The 21,455-nt window shown below is 36.0% G+C and overlaps 5 protein-coding genes across 7 annotated transcripts; 3 read left to right on the forward strand and 2 right to left on the reverse strand.

Annotated features, from left to right (window-relative positions):
* Positions 1–2,021: 2,021 nt before the first annotated feature.
* On the forward strand, positions 2,022–5,794 carry LOC110687942. Its single transcript, XM_021864592.1, has 2 exons — positions 2,022–3,419; positions 5,701–5,794. The coding sequence occupies exon 1, from the start codon at positions 2,908–2,910 to the stop codon at positions 3,364–3,366; it is 459 nt and encodes a 152-aa protein (XP_021720284.1). The 5' UTR covers positions 2,022–2,907; the 3' UTR covers positions 3,367–3,419; positions 5,701–5,794.
* LOC110687941 (dehydrodolichyl diphosphate synthase 6-like) lies at positions 5,442–6,943 on the reverse strand. The gene has a single exon (XM_021864591.1). The coding sequence runs from the start codon at positions 6,496–6,498 to the stop codon at positions 5,605–5,607; it is 894 nt and encodes a 297-aa protein (XP_021720283.1). The 5' UTR covers positions 6,499–6,943; the 3' UTR covers positions 5,442–5,604.
* A 514-nt stretch (positions 6,944–7,457) lies between these two features.
* On the forward strand, positions 7,458–10,139 carry LOC110687944. Its single transcript, XM_021864593.1, has 2 exons — positions 7,458–7,922; positions 9,505–10,139. Exons 1-2 carry the CDS (start codon positions 7,768–7,770, stop codon positions 9,575–9,577), a joined length of 228 nt encoding a protein of 75 aa, XP_021720285.1. The 5' UTR covers positions 7,458–7,767; the 3' UTR covers positions 9,578–10,139.
* Positions 10,140–10,880: 741 nt separating this feature from the next.
* LOC110687945 lies at positions 10,881–20,765 on the forward strand. Of its 3 annotated transcripts, XR_002504487.1 has the most exons (17): positions 10,890–11,387; positions 11,546–11,598; positions 12,396–12,433; positions 12,797–12,887; positions 13,855–13,960; positions 14,063–14,133; positions 14,687–14,756; positions 15,384–15,446; positions 16,658–16,729; positions 16,813–16,914; positions 17,291–17,365; positions 18,200–18,319; positions 18,924–19,040; positions 19,332–19,388; positions 20,135–20,202; positions 20,301–20,429; positions 20,518–20,765. XR_002504487.1 is itself a non-coding variant. In XM_021864594.1 (16 exons), the coding sequence occupies exons 1-15, from the start codon at positions 11,259–11,261 to the stop codon at positions 20,192–20,194; spliced, it is 1,224 nt and encodes a 407-aa protein (XP_021720286.1). In that variant the 5' UTR covers positions 10,890–11,258; the 3' UTR covers positions 20,195–20,202; positions 20,301–20,765. The 3 variants fall into 3 exon arrangements, 2 of the variants coding, with proteins under 2 accessions (XP_021720287.1, XP_021720286.1); XM_021864594.1 differs by having other exon boundaries at positions 20,301–20,765; XM_021864595.1 differs by lacking the exon at positions 17,291–17,365 and having other exon boundaries at positions 10,881–11,387; positions 20,301–20,765.
* On the reverse strand, positions 20,241–21,330 carry LOC110687946 (auxin-responsive protein SAUR41-like). Its single transcript, XM_021864597.1, has 2 exons — positions 20,853–21,330; positions 20,241–20,590 (listed from the first exon to the last, which is right to left on the reverse strand). Exons 1-2 carry the CDS (start codon positions 21,298–21,300, stop codon positions 20,514–20,516), a joined length of 525 nt encoding a protein of 174 aa, XP_021720289.1. The 5' UTR covers positions 21,301–21,330; the 3' UTR covers positions 20,241–20,513.
* Between the last annotated feature and the right edge of the window lie 125 nt (positions 21,331–21,455).

The raw sequence follows: 21,455 nt of genomic DNA on the forward strand, positions 1-21,455 counted from the left end.
CACTTTAATGAAACAATATTCCCAGCCTTAGGGGGAGAGAAAGTGGACCCACATAAGAAAGAAATTGAACTCATTTGGAATGCAACACAACTGTTGATGTTAGACCCACGAACAAATATGTGTGAACAAGAAGTTAAGAAAATTGTTCATTTACAAAGTGTTGCAAATCAATTGCCCGATGCATTTGTAGACACAAAGAAGGTGACAAAATCACATATACCAACAGAAAATGCCCCTGCACGTATTGAAATCCCAACTGGTAATAAGGCCATAGAAAATAAATCTCAGGCACGCAGAAAGCGTGGAAGACCACTTGGTTCAAAAGATTCTAAGCCAAGGAAACTAAAAAGATTGGATGGAATAGAAAATGAGACTAATAATGTTCCCCCGTCAGAAGATCAAGAAAGACCAAATGTGGATGAAAGTAAAGAAAATGATGATAATCCAAAAGGGGACGAACAAGAAGACAACCCTACGGGGAATGAACAAGATGTTCAAAACATCGATAACAATGAAATTTCAATAAATTACGTCTCTACAAAGACTCAGTGGAATAGGAAAGATGTTATCGTTAATGAAACATTTGCAAATTCCATCGCAATCGACATCGTGTCTGATGAAAATGATGTTGAACCAAGAACTGTAGAAGAATGTCGACGTAGGAGTGATTGGCCAAAGTGGAAGGAGGCAATGCTGGCTGAGTTAAAGTCACTTGAAAAACGAGAAGTTTTTGGGAAAATAACCCTTACACCAGCAGGTGTAAAACCCGTTGGATACAAATGGGTATTTGTAAGAAAACGTAACGAGAAAAATGAAATAGTTAGATACAAGGCAAGACTTGTAGCCCAAGGATTTTCTCAAATTCCAGGGATTGATTATGAAGAAACATATTCTCCAGTGGTTGATGCAACTACATTAAGATTTCTGGTAAGTTTGACAGTCACAAAAGGACTGCAAATGCGATTAATGGATGTAGTGACTGCGTATTTGTATGGGTCACTCGATACGGACATTTACATGAAAGTCCCCGAAGGACTAAAACTACCAGAAAACCACAAGCCTAACAACTGCTTTCCATAAAACTAAAAAGGTCACTTTATGGATTGAAACAATCTGGAAGGATGTGGTACAACCGTCTGAGTGAATACCTTATGAGAGAAGGATTAAAAAACAACCAAGTTAGTCCCTGTGTTTTCATAAAGCGATCTCAATCAGGATTCGCTATCATTGCAGTTTATGTTGATGATTTAAATATCATCGGAACCCCAAATGAACTCGAGAAAACTGCAAAATACTTGATGAAAGAATTTGAGATGAAAGACCTTGGGAAAACTAAATTTTGCCTTGGACTACAAATTGAGCACTTGAGTCATGGCATTTTTGTCCATCAATCAAACTATACAGAAAGAGTTTTGAAACGTTTCTTCATGGACAAAGCAACCCCAACCAACTTCCCAATGGTTGTTCGTTCTTTGAATATGAAAAATGATCCATTAAGACCCCGAGAAGAAAATGAAGAGATTCTGGGTCCAGAAGTACCATACTTAAGTGCAATTGGAGCCTTAATGTACTTAGCTAACAATACTAGACCCGACATAGCTTTCTCTGTGAATTTGTTAGCCAGGCACAACAATGCACCAACATATAGGCATTGGAAGGGAGTTCGACACTTACTCCGGTACCTACGAGGGACACAAGACCTTGGTTTATATTACCAACCAAAACAAGATGCTGCTCTCATTGGGTATGCAGACGCTGGATACTTATCAGATCCTCAAAATGCCAAGTCACAAAATGGATATGTATTCACTTATGGCGGCACTGCAATATCATGGAAATCAACAAAGCAGACATTGACCGCGACATCATCAAATCATGCAGAGTTAATAGCCCTCTATGAAGCAGGACGGGAATGTGTGTAGCTGAGGTCGATGATCAGTAATATCCAAAAGGAGTGTGGAATGAACGCAATAACAGAAGACCCAACCATCATCTTTGAAGACAATACGACATGTATCGCTCAAGTAACTGAAGGATATATTAAGGGAGATAAAACGAAACATATTGCCCCAAAACTGTTCTTCACACATGATCTGCAAAAGGACGAGGAAATAAATATCCAGCAAATTCAGTCTTGTGAAAATCTTGCCGACCTTTTCACCAAATCACTTCCTTCGAAGAAATTTGAACAGTTAGTTCACAAAATCGGAATGCGACATCTTCGTGAACTATGCTGAGATCAGGGGGAGTATTATATGTACTGCACTCTTTTTCCCTTCGATCAGGTTTTTATCCCACCGGGTTTTTCCTGACAAGGTTTTTAACGAGGCAGTATACCAAAGCATATAATACTATATCGTTGTACTCTTTTTCCCTAGTTATGGTTTTTATCCCAAAAGGGTTTTACCTAGCAAGGTTTTTAATAAGGCAACAAATATTTTTTTTTATGTATAAGTATGGGAAAAAGGGCATTCAAGGGGGAGTGTTAGAAGACAATGTGAATGCCAATCATTGATTTGATGTTGCAATGCACATATAAGTCCAACCCTTGTGAACTTATATGGCAATATATGAGCATGATTGAATTGTACTCTTAGTATAGAAGTATTAGCTATATATATAGGGTGTCATATGAGGCAATAATAATAACATACTACAATTTCACTCATCCTCTTTACTTCTTCTCCTTCACTTTCTCCTTTCACTGATAAAAGACTTTCTATCGGTAAACATTTAACAGAAAGTAATATTTTTGACAGTTCCTGCTTTATTGCTCTTAAAACTTTCCAAATAAATAAAAATCTTATCTCAAAACACCCATTTATTTTCTTCACTCCTCCCTCATCCCAATTCCCAAAACCCCTCATTCAATCCAATTTAGGGTTTATCTCTCTTCCAATTCCAACAATGGAGCAACCCCAATTCCCCAATTCCTCAACCTCATCTCCGCCACAACAATCACCGTCAACCACGAAAGACTCCGCCGCAAACTCCGGCAAAAAACAAAAACTTAAACTCCCAACCCCACAAGAGCTAATTACCCATTACGAATCCCAAGGAATGAATTCCAACGAAGCCTCCATTAAAGTAATCGATGATCTTCAACACATGCTTTTTAGGGTTGTTACTTCTGGAAGAGGGAAGAAAGATAAGTTCATGGCTGAAGCTTCTAGAAAACTTGATACTGCTAATACTCGTCTTGCTATTATTGAAATGAAGCTTGATTCTAAACCTGGTTACCCTGAAAGTGTCGCCATTGGTGTTGCTTCTGCTGTTGCCTTTCGCGGTGTCGCTGCTGTTTGGCCTCAGCTTCTTTCTGCTGCTTCTAGTCTTTGGAACTCTGTTAGAGGCTCTACTAATACTTAGGGAGTTGTGTTTTTTTAATTCTGGGCGGTGACGTAGACGGGATTTGACATGAGGTACGACTTTTATTGAACTAAGCTAGTTGGCGTCCACAATGTGGTAGTTATATAATTGTAGTGGCTGTAGTTTTTTGAGGAATGAGAATGATTGAATTTTGCAGTGGTTAAATTTTCAGTATTGTTTAGGTGAATTTTTTTGCTGACTTAAATTGGTTATTGTATAATAATTCAAGTTACATGTACACCATCAATTGAAATATAGCTTGACTTATGGCACTCAAACACAGGTCATAGTATAGTAAGTTAACATGATTTTGGTCCAAAATGGAGCATTTGTGTCATATCCGTGTTTGAGTTTAGACTATTTGACAAGTTGAGCTGAAATGAAGAGTCCGAGTAAAATAGTTTTTGGGTTTATGCTTAGGGAGTTATAAGGATACAATCCTAAATATTAGGCACCATCTCTTAAAAGTTTGTTGATTCAACACTGATTGCCTGATTGCCATATGCAAACTGCTAACCACCAAGGACTCAATCATGTAAGGACCCAAATAGATTATACACAAAATTACTGCTTAATTTGGGTTTAAGAAAAGCTAGATACCAGCACCAATTCTATTGTACATCTAAGTAGCGCGCTTATGTGCCTTTATGTTGCCACGCATTGGCACGCGAATGACATGCACTACGCCTAGGTTTATTATAAGCACGCTAAAATCTGGTGCTTATTTGAGGAATATGTAGCCGATGAAGGAATACGACCTTAAGATTATGATTGACCAACTTCTGCAAGTCCCATTGGATATAATGGTGCCTTTGGAAGTTGATTAGCTTGTTTTTGGAGTGGTTGGTGAGAGTGTAAGAAGTTTATAGTATGTGCTGATTTAAAAAAAAAAACGGATTTTTCATGAAATACCACTGAGTTTTTCGAAAATTCACCATATATCACACAAAATTTTTTAATACACAAAATACCACTGAGTTTTTGGTAAATGTCACAACATACCATTTCCGTTAACGGTGCTAGTCATTAACGTTAATTATGCCACGTGGCAGCTTGTAATTGGTGATTATTGATATTATTTATTTAATTAACTAACTTTTAAAAAAATTAAAATAAAACTAATAGAAAAAAGGGGGAAAAAAAAATCCAAGCCAACACCAGCCCACAACCACTGGTGGTGGCACTCCCCTCCCTAACCCCAGCTCCCGAAACCTCCCCTAAAACCGCTCCACCTCCACAAAATCGGCTCTCTCCACCCCCGAAACCACCTGTAACACTAACCTCCCTCGCCTCCCTCCACCCCCGAAACCACCTGTAACACTTTAGAGAGGATTTTAGGGGTTTCGGCAGCCGAAAATAGGAAGGGGAAGGGTTTCGTGGGATGGTGGGTTGGTCGGAAATAGTCGAAAAGGGATGAGGAAGGGGGTTTTGGGTGAAGTGGCTGGAATCGAAAAGGGGAGGGCAAGGGGGTTTTGGGTGGGTGGCCGGAATCGGAAAGGGGAGGGGAAGGGGGTTTTGGGTGGGTGGCCGAAATCGAAAAGGGGAGGGGAAGGGGGTTTTGGGTGGGGTGGCCGGAATTCGAAAGGGATGGGGAAGGGGGTTTTGGGTGGGGTGGCCAGAATTGAAAAGGGGAGGGAAGGGGTGGAAGGCCGCCGGCCTCCGGCGCGCCTGTCGTTTCTGGCCTTGGCGGCAAGGGGTTTGGCGGTGAGGTGGCCGGAATGGGCTGGCTGGTGGTGGTGGTGGTGGTGGGCTGGTGGCAAGCTGGCAGCAGGTTTTGTTTTTTTTATAATAATTTTTGTTACTTTTTATTATTTTTTGTTATTTTTTGGTTTTTATTTGATAATTAATTAAATAATTATTCTAAAATTAAATAATTTAGAAGGGAACCAATCACAAGCTGCCACGTGGCATGATTAGCCTTAATGACTAACGGTGTTAACGTCCGTTAGTCATTAATGGTATGTTGTGACATTTACCAAAAACTCAGTGGTATTTGGTGTATTAAAAATTTTTTGTGTGGTATATGGTGAATTTTCGAAAAACTCAGTGGTATTTCACGAAAAATCTGAAAAAAAAAAATGTCTAATCTGATTTATTCCAACAGTTAAAACAGAACTACAGACATTCAATTTGTTGATGATTACCCTTGATTTAGCATGGATGTCTCATATAATGGCCAAGAACATTAAGTGTGCCCAAGTATAGCAAAGCAAAAACATATAGGAACAAGACATAACATTAAAACGATTTTCGTATTTTCTGCAAGTAGAGATATTGTCTTTGGTAGCTGATAACTGCCCACACCAAATTGCCTAACCCAAGCTCTGGCCACAGCGCAGAAGGACTATACAGGAGGCATCTATCGGTTTGCCAGAGAAGGAAGTTGCTGAGTCTTGTCTCCCCTGAACTTCGAACCAAAATGTCTGGCATCGGTCCTACTGCCATGTACATTTGTTTTTCTAGTTCTGCTAATTCGATTCTGAAAGTAGCAAGGTTGTTTTCCTGTTTTCTAATCGTACCATTGCAAGGAATAGATTCTTCTACAGCATGAGCAATTTCGTCTGTTGAAGTATAAGCCACACATACTAGCAGGTATGTTGTTGTATTATTGGCTGTTACTTCCATCGCCTTGTTGGTTGCAACCTGAAGGTCTTCACTTAGCTCCTCCAATTTCCCTACGAAGTATATTCTAACACCGTACCTTTTGATAAAACCATCATCCTCAAGAAATGTATCGATTTTTTCTCTCATCCAATTCATCAACCTCTCAATTTCTTCAGGCTTTCTCCTGAAATTGTGTAGGCTGAAGGCGTAGATTGTTATGTATCTTACACCAAGCTCATAGCAATGCTTGATAACCGACATGAGGGCTATGAATCCTGGCCTATGACTATCCGCAGGGTCAATGTTGTTCATCTTTGCATACCTTCGATTTCCATCCATGATAAAGGCGATGTGTTCTGGGATGGGACCAACTGATAGAACCTTGTAAGTGCAATTAAGGAAAAAGTTGTAGGATTTCCTCAACAATTGTTTTGCATCACCCTGTTCGTTACCCTCTGCCATTAAAAGTCGAGGCACCTTGGCACCATGAACTAGTGCCGCAACAAATGATTTTAGACTATTAAGCATGACCTGAACATATAAATTCACATCTGCTTGAAATCATGATAAACTGAATCCCAGTTAAATAGTCAGAAAAAGGCAGAGACCTAAAGTGTGTTCCCAAAAGTAGCAGATTCATAGGAAATTTTGCGATGGAATTGCGCACTTAATCTTGCATGCATTTTTCATGATTCATTTACAGTTTATATATTACTAAAATTCTTTAAAGACAGTTCCTATCTTAGCTTTTGATCTGTGTATTATTATACTATATAAAACGGAATTACAGAAGTCATTAGAGCAGAAAATCCACTTAGACCTCTCCTTGCTTAATTTGCCTTTTTTTTTTTTTTTTTTTTTTTTACTTCATTACATTATCAAGAACAAAAACTTCTCACTAAATCTTTAGTTTAATCACGATTTCTTACATGTAAATGTTGCAACTTTCCCACAAAGTGTAACACTTCTAATTTATTTATTTATTTATTTATTTATTTTTTCTTTCTTTCTTTTTGAAATAAACACTTCTGATTTTCTAGCAATTATTAAGAACTGAAAAGAAAATAAATAAATATACGAGTAGAAGCTTAAAACCTAATTGGAGGTTTTATTTGTACACTCGTGTCACTTTATTCATGGTCAAATGATAAGAGTATACCTAACAAAATCCCAAATTACTACCCATAAAAATAAAATGATCTAATTACAACATAACATACTCGTAATCGCTTGCCCAACACAATTGAAAGAGATAACCACAAATTCAGTGGAAAATTGTAAGCCAATTAGTTGTTCAATTTCCTTGTATTAATTTATTAATTAGTTATTGTTTCAATCTCATTTGCACAATTTATTTACTATAATTCTTTTTTAACGTTACTTCCTATTTCTCCAATAAGCCGTTAAAAATATCGTATTAGCTTTACTTGCACATCATTTATTTATTTTCAAATAAAACCCAACTACAAATCTTCTTAAAATCACACACAATGATACACACATAAAGTGTTACTGAATACTTGTAATTTGTACTTCGTATTTACTTACAAACAAAACACAATTTAAGTTGACATAAAAGTGTCAAAAATTGACCTGACCTTACTAAATTCGACCCAGAAAACTCTATTCGTTGCCTAACTCAAAACTTGACCCAACTCATCTACACATAATCAAACTCGACTCAATAACAACCCAAATTGACACCTCTACTTTTTTCAGTAGAGCTAGGCATAGCTCGTAGCTGAGAATCCTGCGATACTTAGAGAGACGGAAAGAGAAAGAGCAAAAGGGGTAAAAATGGCATTGACAAACTTCATATTGACGGTGGCTGGAGTAAGCGCCGCCATACTCATCCTCCGCAGCGACGTCAGGAACTCCTCCGCCATCTTCCGCCGCAACATCCGCCAGATTCGTAATTGGATTGAAGAAGAATCTCTCTCCTCTTCCTCCAAGTATCTCCTCTCTCCCCTCTTTTATCAATTTCTTCTTAATTTCTTTTTTTTTTTTTTTATGAATTTTTTTTCTTGGTTGATTTACTTCAATAGTGTTAATGTAGCTCAATTTAGAGTATTGTTAAAATTTTGCTTTGAATTTCATGTTGTGTTCTACTGTTAGTAGTATAACTGATGGATGATTGTGCTTTTACTAAGGAAATTTTGTTTGTCCACCTGTTTAATTAAATTATAGTTTGTTATAAAATAATTTTATAACGTAGGGGTTAGGTTGCGTACATCTAATCCTCGTGTTACAGGAGCAACAGGCCAACTCGTAGTTGGTCATTTAATCTTTAGGCTTGGTTTATTTTATGAACAAGGTCTATGCTTGCTTGCTTGAACTGTCTTAATTCCATTAGTGGGGTTGGCTACAGCCAACACGAGGACTTATTAGGAGATCACCCATCCCACTCTCAATCATTGTGGCTCATGTCAAACGATGTGACAAAGTTTATTTTATGAACGTTACACAATGCCTCTAAGAAGGCTTTTGTCCATTTTGAGGGTAAGGCGAGTCGAATGTGTACAAATTACAACAATGTTCTTTAGCCTTGTGCTGATACCAAGTTTATGACTCAATATTTACAAGGTTAAACATGGAAGGTTCACGTTCTTACTAATAAGAAGTTACGTCTTTGTGAATACAATTTACAATGGTTGAGATGTTGCAAGTCTAATTAATAAGCTTATGGCACTTAAAATGGTGCAACCAATTTGGCTATAGTGCTGAACAAATTTTATGGCTTGCTCTTATTGAAATCCTGTACTAATCAGGGTTGTAACAGGTTGACTTCATTTATTCCTGTGGAATTACGAATCCAAAACCAAGATTTACGGGCTTTAGGTCAATCACATGGCTTAACTTTTAAGTAGTTCTGCTATAAAACAGTCTTTCTGGGGTTTGATCTGGTGTCTGCTTTATTCATGGAACTTAGTGAACCATTGTGCTGATTAGCTTTTTGTTTAATGGTGAATGCCTTGTTGTCGAGAAACCCTGGTATGGTCTTGGTTTTTGATAGACGATATTTTCTTGTTAGAGTTTTTGTGTTTCAGAGTGCTGCTTTCTGACCAAAAGCTTCTTATTAGAGCAGTCCAATTAATGACATGAGAAAGATGCATTATGCTATATGGATGACTGGATCTAGGGACCATGATTAGGTATATATATCAATATATGGATGGAGTCAAAGGTTAGACATGTCCAAATTCATCATGCTCATCTATTATGTTATAACTTGGTGTCCGAGCTTCAAAAATTTTTGGCTCTGAGAACTTTGGTTGGGAAAGTCCATGTGACATTGAGATGGCCGACTATAGCCTTTGCTCACTGTTTATTGAGCTATATTTGATTAATACTTCAGTGCTATTCTCTAGCCTCCATTCATTGTATGATTGTGTCTTAGGCAATTGTTTATGAAAAGTGTGATTTTCAGGATTTTGGGTTTATCATTTCACCTGTGTTTTTTTTTTTTGTATTTCCTACTATCTTCACTTTTTTTTTTCCTTTTCTTCCCCTGACTGGAGTGTAACATTTCTGTAGGGCAGCAGAGAAAGTTAAACCCAAGCAAGTTGATGGACAAGTTCATCCGAAGGACACTCCTAAAGACAATTAACACTACAAAGCTGCCTGTGGGAAGAATGCAGATCTCCAGAGGTTTTTTCTGGTAGTTGACCTGTACAGGCTATCACAGTTCCAGTTAATGTATGCTCGTATATACCTGTATCTGCATTGTTTCTTATAGCACGCTGAGAATTTTGATATTATAAAACGTGCTACAAGTTTGAGAAACTTAAAATCCTGCTGCTTATTCCAGCAGTACTGTTAGGTTGGTGCTCATCTGAAGAGTGGAAAGCTTTAGTTGGTCATTGTTTTGGTAATAACTAATAAGAGCCAAGATATGTGCAAGTTGGATTGTGTTCTTTTTTCTTAATGAAGATTGAAGAATTAACCAATGCTCATTTTATTGATTATGCATTTTGACAAGGTAGGAGATTAACAGTCCAGGTTATGTAGCTCCCATTCTGCTTGATTCTCGAACTATCTAGTCTAGATTTTAGATTTATACGGTTATACCTCCTGCGATTTGGCTTTAATTGTCAGCTGTACATCCTATAATAATTGTAATCTTGATGTGTAATCAAATACATAATTCAGGGACTGTCCTGTTGTTGCTATCAGCCTATGACTAGGAAAATTAAAGGAGCTGGTTCACTTTGGCCTTTGCCCTACTCTTCTGCTTCTACAATATTTAGGCTGATGTTAATGGTGATTTTCTATACAGCAAAAAAAAAAAAAAAAAAAAAAAAAAAATAAAAAAATAAATAAAAGAAGAGGTGCATTCTGGATTCATTTACCCACTTGAACCCATTATTTCAAATTGCGCTAGTCTGATGGTATACCCGTTTCATTTAACGAAAATAAAATTGTGGTATATCTATCATTCTATGGGTAACCAATAACTCCCAACATGCCAAGGCTTGGTTTAGTTAGGTTTGAATCTAACAATTATAAAGTTGTGAGATCAAACTCCATTGGAAGCATTTTGGAGTAAGGTATTTCTTAAAGTTTCCTTCCATTCCCAAGGGCCTAGTTCACTAACTCGGATCAAGTTGACATATGAGAACTCCTAAGGGCCTAGGTTACTAATTTGGGCCAAGTTGACATATGAGGTTCTGGCTGAGTGGGACTTTTCTCCTTAAATGTGCATTATCTGGTTCAATTTAAAACCGGTTTTGTAATTTTAAACCCAAAAAAACTTGATTAGTAGCATTTCAAGCATAACCGAAATGAAATACTAGTATGTTGAGAGTAGGCTGAAAAAACAAAATCAAGGATCGAAGATTGAAACGAAATCCATCAGTACCATCCGAAACCCCAGTTCGGACCGGATAGTACACACCTTTAAGGCTCTAATAGCTCTACTCACGAGTCATAAGACTCACAAGTCATGAGCCATAATTGAACTGCCCCGCGAACAAGTACTCGTTAACGAGTTTCTTCTTTATCCATTTCAATCTTCTACTCTCCCTTCATAGTGAAACTGTGGAAAGCTACCCTGGAAAACAGCTTAAACTACAATTTTATGGCAGTTTTAGCAAGAATTAAACTTTGAAATTCCCATTATTTTCTTCAATTTATCCGTTCTTAATCACCCCCTCTTACTTTACTTTCTGCCTTTCTGGTATTTATTTTCTTCTGAATTTATAAATATAAAAAAATTAAAATAAAAAATCAAGTAGGTAAAGCCCAGAAATTTTGAGAATTGAAAATTGAAGCAAACGTCAGAAATAATAATGTGGGTTGCAGCAACCCCATTGAATTATTCGCGCTTCTTTATAATTAAACGCTGCAATTATTCTTCATTTCGTGTTCAATGTTCTGATAATCCTCGTGGATTCGGCTCTGAAGACGATGATAAAAATGTAAACATTATTTTACTTTTTATTAATATTGCTTATGATAATAACTCAATTATGGTTACTTGATTAATTTTGTGGCTGCAATTTTTTTATACTATAATTTTTCTTTGTGTGTTTTTTTTTTTTTTTTATTGGCTGAGTTGGGTGTTTGATCTTTTCAGACCAAAAAATGGAGCAGCTCAAAGCAGCAAAAGAGCATTCTTCCACAACAAAGGTGCTTTTTTTTTTGGTTAACCTCTAATTTGGGTTTTGGTTGTATTTATGTCGTGGATTTTGGTTGTAAATATGGTCAAATTTCTAATTTCTAATTGTATTTATAGAATTTTAATATGATGTGTATTGTTGTAGTTTTGAGTGAGTTGAAGTTTGGTCAAATGCATAATGAATTATGTGCAACTATTTTACTAATATTTTTTTAGTCACTTAGTTTCACAATTATTTAAGAATGCTAATGTACTAAATACTACAACATCAAAGCAGAAATTTATCAGCTTTCTGATGGTTGGCAGAAAGTAAAATGTTGGCACAGTGCCATAGCTGAGATCCATTAACCTTGTCTACCCTAAAGATAAGATGAAATTTGTTTTGAACATATTGTTAGGAATTATTTGTAGTTCATTTTGAGTTATTATTCGGTCTCGGACCAAGGGAGCAAGGATTGGGTAGGGTGTGGCTTTAAGTTTAGAATCCACTATTTGCAGGGAATTCTATGTCTCTCAATTCCAATTTAAGGCGTTTGTTTTACTGTCATACACTTTTATGTACCCCTGAGTTTCAATGGTTGGACCGTTGGACACATATTTGAGTCTAAGCGAAGTAGATTTGTTGAAACAAGGGGAAGAAATTGTTTCTTGTATACACCAAGGTCTATTTGATATGATTGTGCGTATAATTCCCATGATTTTGCTTTTTTCTTTTGTCATACTGTCACCCTTAGATTTATTGTCATTTTTTTCATTACTCTTTGTATCTCATAGCAATTTCTAATCTTTTCTATATTGCTTAGTGCAGCAAGTCAGCGAGTACGGAATCTAGCTCTATGCCTAGTCGTAAGTGGAGCTTTCTCTCCTCTACTTGTTTTAGATAGATTCAAGTATTTTCCTATTCCTATAGAGGGTTATGTTTTCTCAAGGTCGAATACAAGATGTTTTATAAAAATCGTAGCTTTAATTGTATGATGTTTTCATTCTGAATATTATAATTTTTTTTATTGTCTCATATTACTTCCCATTATAGTCTGTTTATCATATGGGAACAGATATGGACATCTTCATGCCCATAAACATATCCTGTGTTTATAATAAATTTCCTTTGAGAAATTTATTTAACCATTTCACCACTTTGTGGACTTTCTTTCAATGTTCCTTTTTCTACATTGCCCTCTCTAAAATTATAGGCTGTATATTTTGTAGAAGCACCAGGAGTGAGTTCAAGGCCTGACAAAAAGTTTAAGCAAACTTTCTCTGATCTAGAGTTTGAGAAAAAGCTTCAAGCAGTCAAAAGGTGCAATTTTCTGGCATTTTCACAATTTACCTCTTTTACAGTTGGTGGTTATTGGAGGAATCTAGACTTTAGGTCTAAATGATAAAAAGATTCTGGATGGTTAATCAATGTTAGAACTTCAATATTCATTTATATGACCTTGTTCAAAGCTATGCTCTTTGCTTTGAATTATCAGAAACATGTACGTGTAGCCAACCCCACTTATGGGATTAAGGCTGTGATTGATTGATTGATTGATGTTCAATAGTCCCTTGAAATAATAATTGTCTGATTTGTCTCACCTTGATCCATCAGCTAGTGGTTCTTGACTTCTTGTAAGTCATGTACCTTCTATAATAAAATTTCTTAGTCCCACAATTGTGTTGCGTACACATAATTATGACATAATTGCCAAGATATTGATATTCTACTTTAATTTCAAAAGGCTTTCGCCAAATTCGGTATTGACTAAGTGCTACTGATAATTGAACATTGGTGAGCCTGTTTTGCTCCATATAAAGTTGGTCTTGGACAAAGATATTTGGCATCTGAGAATGAACCCCTACCTGTTTGAGCCATTGAAGTCTTAAACTCCAGTACAACATTTTTGTAGTATATGAGTGTTGTAGCCCAATTCTTGAGCTGTATGTTAAAGATCCACTGTTGGGATAACAGCTGTCCAAGTTTCCATTTATTAACTAATCTGAGGTAATGGGTTATTAGTATTCCTGTTATAAAATAATCAAATTGAGTCTAAAATTAGGTTTTTGATTACTTCTTAGACTTACATTCTTTGCTGCAATGTATGCAACAAAGCACACAACTTTGTTCCTCTGTTATTTATGAGTATTATGACTTAAAATGTTGTCAACTTCTGTTGTTGATTATGCATCTTTCCTTTCACATTGGGATTCTCTTTCCCATCTGCTCCATTCTTCTTGGTAGTATACTAGAATCTTAATATGTAAATTCTGATATATTCTATCAGGTCTGCTGTTGAAAAGAAGAAATCGGAGACTACAAAAGAGTTTAGGGCAATAGACTATGATGCACCAATTGAACCAAAACAGAACACAGTCGGGCTTGGGACTAAGGTCTGAGTTGGAAAGTTGTCTTATGCAATTATATTAGCATATTGGTGGAGTTCTCTTGATTTGTGCTATGCTTTTTTCTGAATGAATTTGAAAATATGGTAGATCGGAGTTGGAATTGCTGTTGTGGTCTTTGGCCTTGTTTTTGCTTTGGGAGACTTTCTACCAACTGGAAGGTACTCTTGCATAATAAAATTTGCTCTTGTTAATATTAAGTTGCGTTAGTAGGTCAACACTATTTCTTCTTTTTGTCTCAAAAAAATCAAAGCTAATTGAATCTTCTGAGCACACACACCCACACACACACACACACACCCAAAAAAAAAAAAAACCCTTCTTACGTTAAAGGCTTACTATTGTTTTCTCTCTGTATCTTCACTTCCACATGCTTTAGCATCTTTCACTGAAGAAAACAAGCCTTTTGTTAGAGGCTGCACAACTCTTTACAACGCATTCTTTATACTCTCCTGGATCATTTCTGTGTATATCTTCATATTTAATGCTAAATGGTCTCAAGATGTGAATGAGCTCTTTTGGTTTTGATATCATGATGCATATGCTTCTGTATGTTTTGGTTTCCTGAGTGATATACTCGTGTGTGTCAATTGATATGTATACATATGTCTTTCATAAAAATTGTCAATATAATGTTATCATATGTGCATCTAAGTAACAATATATCTTGGTGCTTTTTTTTTTTTTTTCTTTGGCTTGTCCCATATTTTGCAGCATAACTTCCAGTGAAGACAATGGAGCACTCAGTAAAAAGTTGTCCAAAGAAGAGACAGCAGTTCTTCAGGTAAATTGTGGACAGTCATTTTCAGCATTCTGCCTTTTGTGTATTTTCAAGTAAATTACTTCAAGGCTGCAGTCTGCCTTTTGTATATTTTCAAGTAAATTACTTCAAGGCTATAAGCTAAATGTTCAACAACTTTTGATAACACAGCTTTTAAGAGAGAAATTGGTGAAGTTGAAGGTGAGAGCATGAATGTAGGATTAAAGAAGAAAAAGAACTAGAGTTGTGAGAAGCTTGCTCAGTTGTTTGCCTTTGTGACCTCATATTATAGAAATTAGAATTTGTGGTAGAACCATAGAAGTAGAACCATTAATAAAATAACAAGGTAATTACCAATTCATTAACAGGGCTAATGCGTGTTTTAGCTAAATATTAAAGAAACGCCTCTCTATTATCTCCAATCTATTTTCATGTGAAGTATGAAATCATGGTGGGGATATCACATGTGAGGCAATAAATCGCAATTTCTTGCAGAATATGGTTTAGATCTAGCCACAAAATTCTTCTGTTGATTATTGAAAAAAATTTAATAATTCTAATTAAGAATATTCTTCTGTAAGTATTTCCAGAGTGGAGGGATTTATCAAATTCCCCTGCCTATTGACAAGGTTTGTTTTTGTATTTTAACAGAGTAAGCTTCAGCAATATGAGGCAACTCTGAGCTCTTCGCCTAAAGATCCAGTTGCTCTTGAAGTGAGTGATGATTTCTTTGAATTTTGTTCCTGATTAATAATATCAGATTTTCGTGCATTATGTTTGTCTTTAGGCATTATCCTACATATAACTGTTGACTCTGGGCATTTTTTTTGGGAACATTAACAGGCTAGTTATGCTGTAAATGGTCTGTGTTTCTGTTGTACACTGGGCATCTTATACTTGATGTATACTCGTATGTCTGTTGTTTCCTTTCCAATACTCTATTCTTGGTCACATCTTTTATTTTAGTGGAGATCAAGATTTATGTGTGTGCTACTGTGCTATAAGTTTGTAATGAGTCTTATGAGACTCAATTTTCAGCTTGAAATATGGACCATTCCTTACAAAGCATTGTACCACGTATATTATATGATGGTGGGTATCTGTTGGCATGCATGTTATATATCTTGCTCAGCTTAGATAATGATACCTGTGTACTAGTGGGACTGGGAATTCAAATTTTAATTTACTTATTAGGATTTCTTATTCCTTGTTTTTTGGCCTGATACTGTCATACATCCTAAACTTGGTAGTTGCTCCTATCCTTTAACGAGAAAGCAAATTTACAGTGTCAGTCTATCTTCTTTCTTTTAATTACTAACACCTCAGTTCATATATGTTCTTGTTTGAACTATGTGTTAACATGCAAATACAATCTGACAATACATCTGGTAATGTTTTATTAATATATAAGAAAAAACATACTCATGGGGGAACGATTCATCTTGGGATATATATTTAAAATATCAACTTAAAAAAATAAAAAATATATATATAACACTAAAGATATTTATGCTTAGAGTGTGCATTGAAAACTGTGCAAAAAGGTAACAAAATCTGCTCAAAGAAACAGAGGTACTATTTTTTTTATTTGTTTTAGCTAACTACAACATTCCTGTTCTTTGAAACTTTTTTCAGCACTTAAACTGAATGACTATTTTCCTACCAAAAATTTTACTGCCAATTTTAAGTGAAATGTTGTTAAAATTTCTGCCTCTTTGTTTTAACATATGGTTAGTTCTTATGGCTTCCTAAATGAAAAAATGTGGGAGTGTTAGAAAGAGAGAGCATTTATTGATAATGACTTAAAAGCCTATACACCGGAATGAAAATCTAATAATTTCAGCAGAATCAGTCACTTATTTTTGCATTTTAGCCAAAAAGAACATCTGGCAACTTCTTTTATAATCCATAGAGACATCGTGCAGGGAGCTGCAGTCACATCAGCAGAACTTGGTGAATATGCTCGGGCTGCTACTTATCTCGAGAACTTGGCAAAGGTTGTTTGTTACTTTGATATAATCATAAGTTTCGTAACATGTTTCAAATAGACAATCTGAAGTATGTTGTTCTGATTTCTCAGGAAAAACCAAGTGACCCAGATGTCTTTCGCTTGTTGGGGGAGATAAAGTATGAGCTCAACGATTATGAAGGAAGCACTGCAGCATACAAAAGTTCAGCAAAGGTCTTTATGCTTAAATTTTTTCTTGCATTTTCCATTAGCTGCAGCTTGTAGTCTGTCCAAATGAGTTTTCAAACTTTTTGAACCTCAATATCTGGCACTAAATTTATAGATAAATACTTATCAGGTATTAATGCAAACCATCACTCTAAAATATCCTATGCATACGTTATCCTAGAACATTTTCTAATGCAATAGAAATATTAGTGGTTGTTCTCATTTATTCTTCTGTGCGCTCAGTGATGCTCCCTCCTTTCTATTAAATTCTATATCAATGAAGATAAGTAGTTGTCTAAAGAGGGAATTCATTTCAAAAGTTTTTTTTGGTGCTGTGAGCTGCATGCATCCTGACAGTTTATAACTTTTGTTTTCTTAAAAGGTGACCAAAGGTATTGATTTTGAAGTTCTTCGTGGCCTTACGAATGCATTGCTTGCTTCTAAGAAGCCAGATGAGGTTTGCCATCTGGTTCAATCATAGATTAGTTGTTTATTTTTGCTGTGTAGAGTAACTCAACATTCAGTATTTTTACATGCTAGTCTTTACTTCAGCATCTTGAGACGATATGAATTGGGATAAAATAGAAAAATCCCAGTTTTTTTTAAGATGTCATTGTTCTGCTATGATACGCAATTTGCATCAACTTATACACTTGAGTGAATCAATTATTGGTTAGAGAGTCTTGCTTGAATTATTAGCTTTATGTTATGAGGAAGTGTAGGTGTTGGTCTAATTCAGCATGAACATGGTTATCTAGAGTGCTTTCTTCAAGACTTTGTAGTACATTTTCTGCAGTCTTATGCTTTTTCATCATCTTCCTGGCCCAAAATACACATGCTAGTGCACTACTACTTGACTATTAGCTTTTCAATGTGTTGCTATCTCAATAATGGACATTTGCACACATGCATTGATGTTCCAATTTAATTTTGCTTATTATCTACCCTTGACTTTGCATCATGATCTGAAGTTAAAATTTAGCTCCGTGTGATGTTTTGTAAGAATTAGTGTATAGTTTGATCCTAGTAGTTCAGTTGGGATTTTCTTAATGTTGCTAGCATGCATCAATCTAATTTTGATTGTTATATCTGGCTGCATGTAGGCAGTTTAGCTAGAATCAAACTTATTATTTCTGAATATCCAGTACCCTTAGAAAGACTTTGAAACAACATTGCATAAGTCATTTTATGTGTCACTTATCAAAAAAAGTAAATTTTTCATCTCGCTTTTGTTTTCCTCCTAACCTACACCTATCTGTTGACTTGGATTTGTTTTATTTTCTGGTTGTAGGCTGTTCAGGTCCTTCTGGATATCCGTGAACGTCTCAATAATGGTAAATCTAGTGATAGCACTGTCAAGACAGAAAGTAGCACAGAGGAAAATGACGCCCAGAATGTGGATCCAATTCAAGTAAGTCTGAATTGATAATTCTTCAGGGACATTGAATTTTCAGTAACTTCATAAATATTTCTTAATTGAACAAAACAGTTGTTCTGTTGTTCTGAAACTGAACTAGGATAACCAGCCTGTATTTTTATGTACGAAGTGAGGTTTTCTTGATGAGTCTTGCACAGAGTACAAGTATAAATCTCTCTGATCTAAATAGGTTAATGCTGGGCTTAATGTCTATTTTTCTGTTCCATCCACAGGGTTTTATGTTTCTAATACAATTTTATGTGCTTTCAGAACCTTGATCATGTCCTGCATATTAGTTTGTATTGGTCTAGGTGTCACCTGGTTAAGAATACTAGAATCCATCTTAATTTTTGTTTTCTTAAATTCCCCTTTGTGTAAGTCGCTGGGAAGGGGAGAGGGGAGGAATTGGGCATTGAGTTCTTTTGTATATATCAATTATATATTTAAAAAAAATAACACCTGATTTTTATTGTAATTTCTTATTGGAAAGCTGGATTTGACGTATTTTATACCATGATATTGTTTCCATCTGAATTGGAATCTACTTGTTAAAATTGGGCCCAGAGTAATTTATCAATTAATGATATTTGTTGTCCAGGTTGAACTGCTGCTTGGAAAAGCCTATTCAGATTGGGGTCATATCAGCGATGCATTATCTGTTTATGATCAATTGATTTCTAGTCATCCTGATGACTTCCGGGGATACTTAGCTAAGGTGATCTTTTCAAAATCTTTCATACTCTTTAAGAAAGCTGGCATTTAGAGAGAGGTTTTTGTTTACAGTTATGTCTGGCCACTTTCCTGATGTCTAATGCTCTAATTTAGAGAGAGGCTTTGATTTGCGAAATAGGAAGGGTTTGTATCATCAGTTGGTCTAGAAAAATAGAAAATCATGCTATATATATTTGCCCCTTAAGATCTTAAGAATTCTATACCTGTTTACTTTCTCACAAGTTATTTTCTTTAGTAGTAAGCCAATTAAAGGTTTCATGTGTTGGCCCTGCAGGGGATAATATTGAAACAAAATGGCAATGTTGGAGATGCAGAACGGATGTTTATACAAGTAAGACATTGAAATCCTCTGGTTAGCTTCATGTTAGCTATTCCTTGCTTATGTAGAAAGTGTTCATGCAGCTTTGACTTGGGCAAATTCATTGGCTTGTGTGTGTGTGTGTGTTAGTTAATTTTGATGCACTTGCATTCAATTTGCAACCATTTTAATGATCTGATCTTGCACATCGTGATGGATGAAGAACATTATATCTTAACCTATGATCTTCACTCCGGGTAGTCTCCTAAGTTTTCTGGCATATCATGTTCCATAATCTTATTTTCAGTCATGTGCTCTTATTCAATTGTGCTGACATTTCTGCTGTTCATGAATCAATTTAGACATGTTACTGAAAAGTGACAAGAAAGGTAGATGGAAAACTATCCTAATTTTTGTGAGTTAATTCCTATTCTCCATGCTGTCTGGAGCAGTCTTCACCTGTAGCTTCTTTTCATGATATGAAAGTCTTCAACTTTGTATATATGGGGTGATTTGGTTGATCAGCATTTGATTTTACATTAGTAGGATTTTCTGTCTTTTCTGTGAATGGTTTGCACCATCTGCGAATATTATTAAATCTAGGCCTTGTTTGGGGATCTTCCTTTTTCAAAAGGATTCTTATTTATCACTTCCGTCCAGTCGCATTTATCTGCATGTTCTCACGAAATCTGCAATTTGGGAACATATTTATTTTTCTGAAAGCCAACTTTTTTTTGATGTGATGGGCATATGAATAACAGTTTGTGTGTCATATGCAGGCACGTTTCTTTGCTCCTGAGAAAGCAAAGGCATTTGTTGATCGTTACTCAAAAACTTAACAGTACATGTAAGCATATAAACTGCACAAATAACTTTTTTCTTTAGTTGATCAACTTAGTGTTATCTTGGGTTATATTTCTGACTTTCTAATTCTTTCTTTCCCAGAGTATATTTGGATTGCATAGCGAGCAAGAAATGAAATCAAATAAGCTCCTACGTATCCTATACTCGTAAAAAAAAGAAGAAAAAAAAAACTGAAGGAGAAATGGAGTCGCTTCAATACGCTATTCCACTGTATGTTACATTGAACAAATCAATATTAATATACATCAATGTGCCATGACTGTCTTCCTTCCTTACTCCTGGCCAACCTCGCTCTCAGCTCGCTGTGTCGACCACCTCCTTGCTTGCAGTGCCAGCCAACCCCCCTATGCTCTTGAGCGTTGTAAATCTAACTGGTAAAATTTGGTGAAAAGCATTAGATAGTGTTCCTAATATTGATACATTATCTTGAGCACTAGAATTTTGATATTTTTGAGATGTATAGGTGTTCAAGACTCTGCAATGGTCCATCAATATCATAACAGGACGATAGCATATATTTTTCATATGATTCCACTATTTTCTGTATTTCTTTTTTCGCCTATTTTTCTTCATATACTTGAATAAAATTTTAGATTGTAAAACAACAAAATATTGCCTGTAAATATTTCTAACCTCTTGCCCATTTTCTGTTTCTGGTTATGAAAGTGGCCTTATGATTTGCCAAGCACTTTGACAGGATCTCCTTGAAGTCATCCTCGTCACAGGGGATCTTCAACCCACCCTCCTGCTTAAACCCAAATTCCTCAGCGGCTGTCTCCATTAAGCTCTCAAAATCAGGCATCGTCAGATACGCCACAAGGATGACAAACCTCTTCTCGTGTGGCCCCACATAAACAGGTAAGGATCCTCTCGGTATCTTCTCTATCTTTTCTGTCTTTTCCGTATGTGGTTTGCACCATCTGTTAAAGGATGGCTCATCATAGCTTGTATTCGGACCCTTAATTTTCTTGTATGATACTAGTGAGTTACGATGATGATGATGAGCTCTCAATATTATCAGCCGCCGGATGTGTCTACCCTGCAAAACATTCATAAAGTTTGTCTTGCATAAGGTAGCCATGGGGGGAAGAACAGGGGAAGGAAAAAGAACCCTCTGTTGGGGAAAGTTGATATCGGTTTATTAGAAAGAGATCGACATTGGTTTAAATCTCCAGGGCTTGCAAGGGGGGTGGAGGAGGGGTTCGAGTTGTTATGTCACAAATTATACTCTCACGA

This window comes from Chenopodium quinoa, unplaced genomic scaffold (genome assembly GCF_001683475.1).
Source record: "Chenopodium quinoa cultivar QQ74 unplaced genomic scaffold, ASM168347v1, whole genome shotgun sequence".
Taxonomy (NCBI): domain Eukaryota; kingdom Viridiplantae; phylum Streptophyta; class Magnoliopsida; order Caryophyllales; family Amaranthaceae; genus Chenopodium; species Chenopodium quinoa.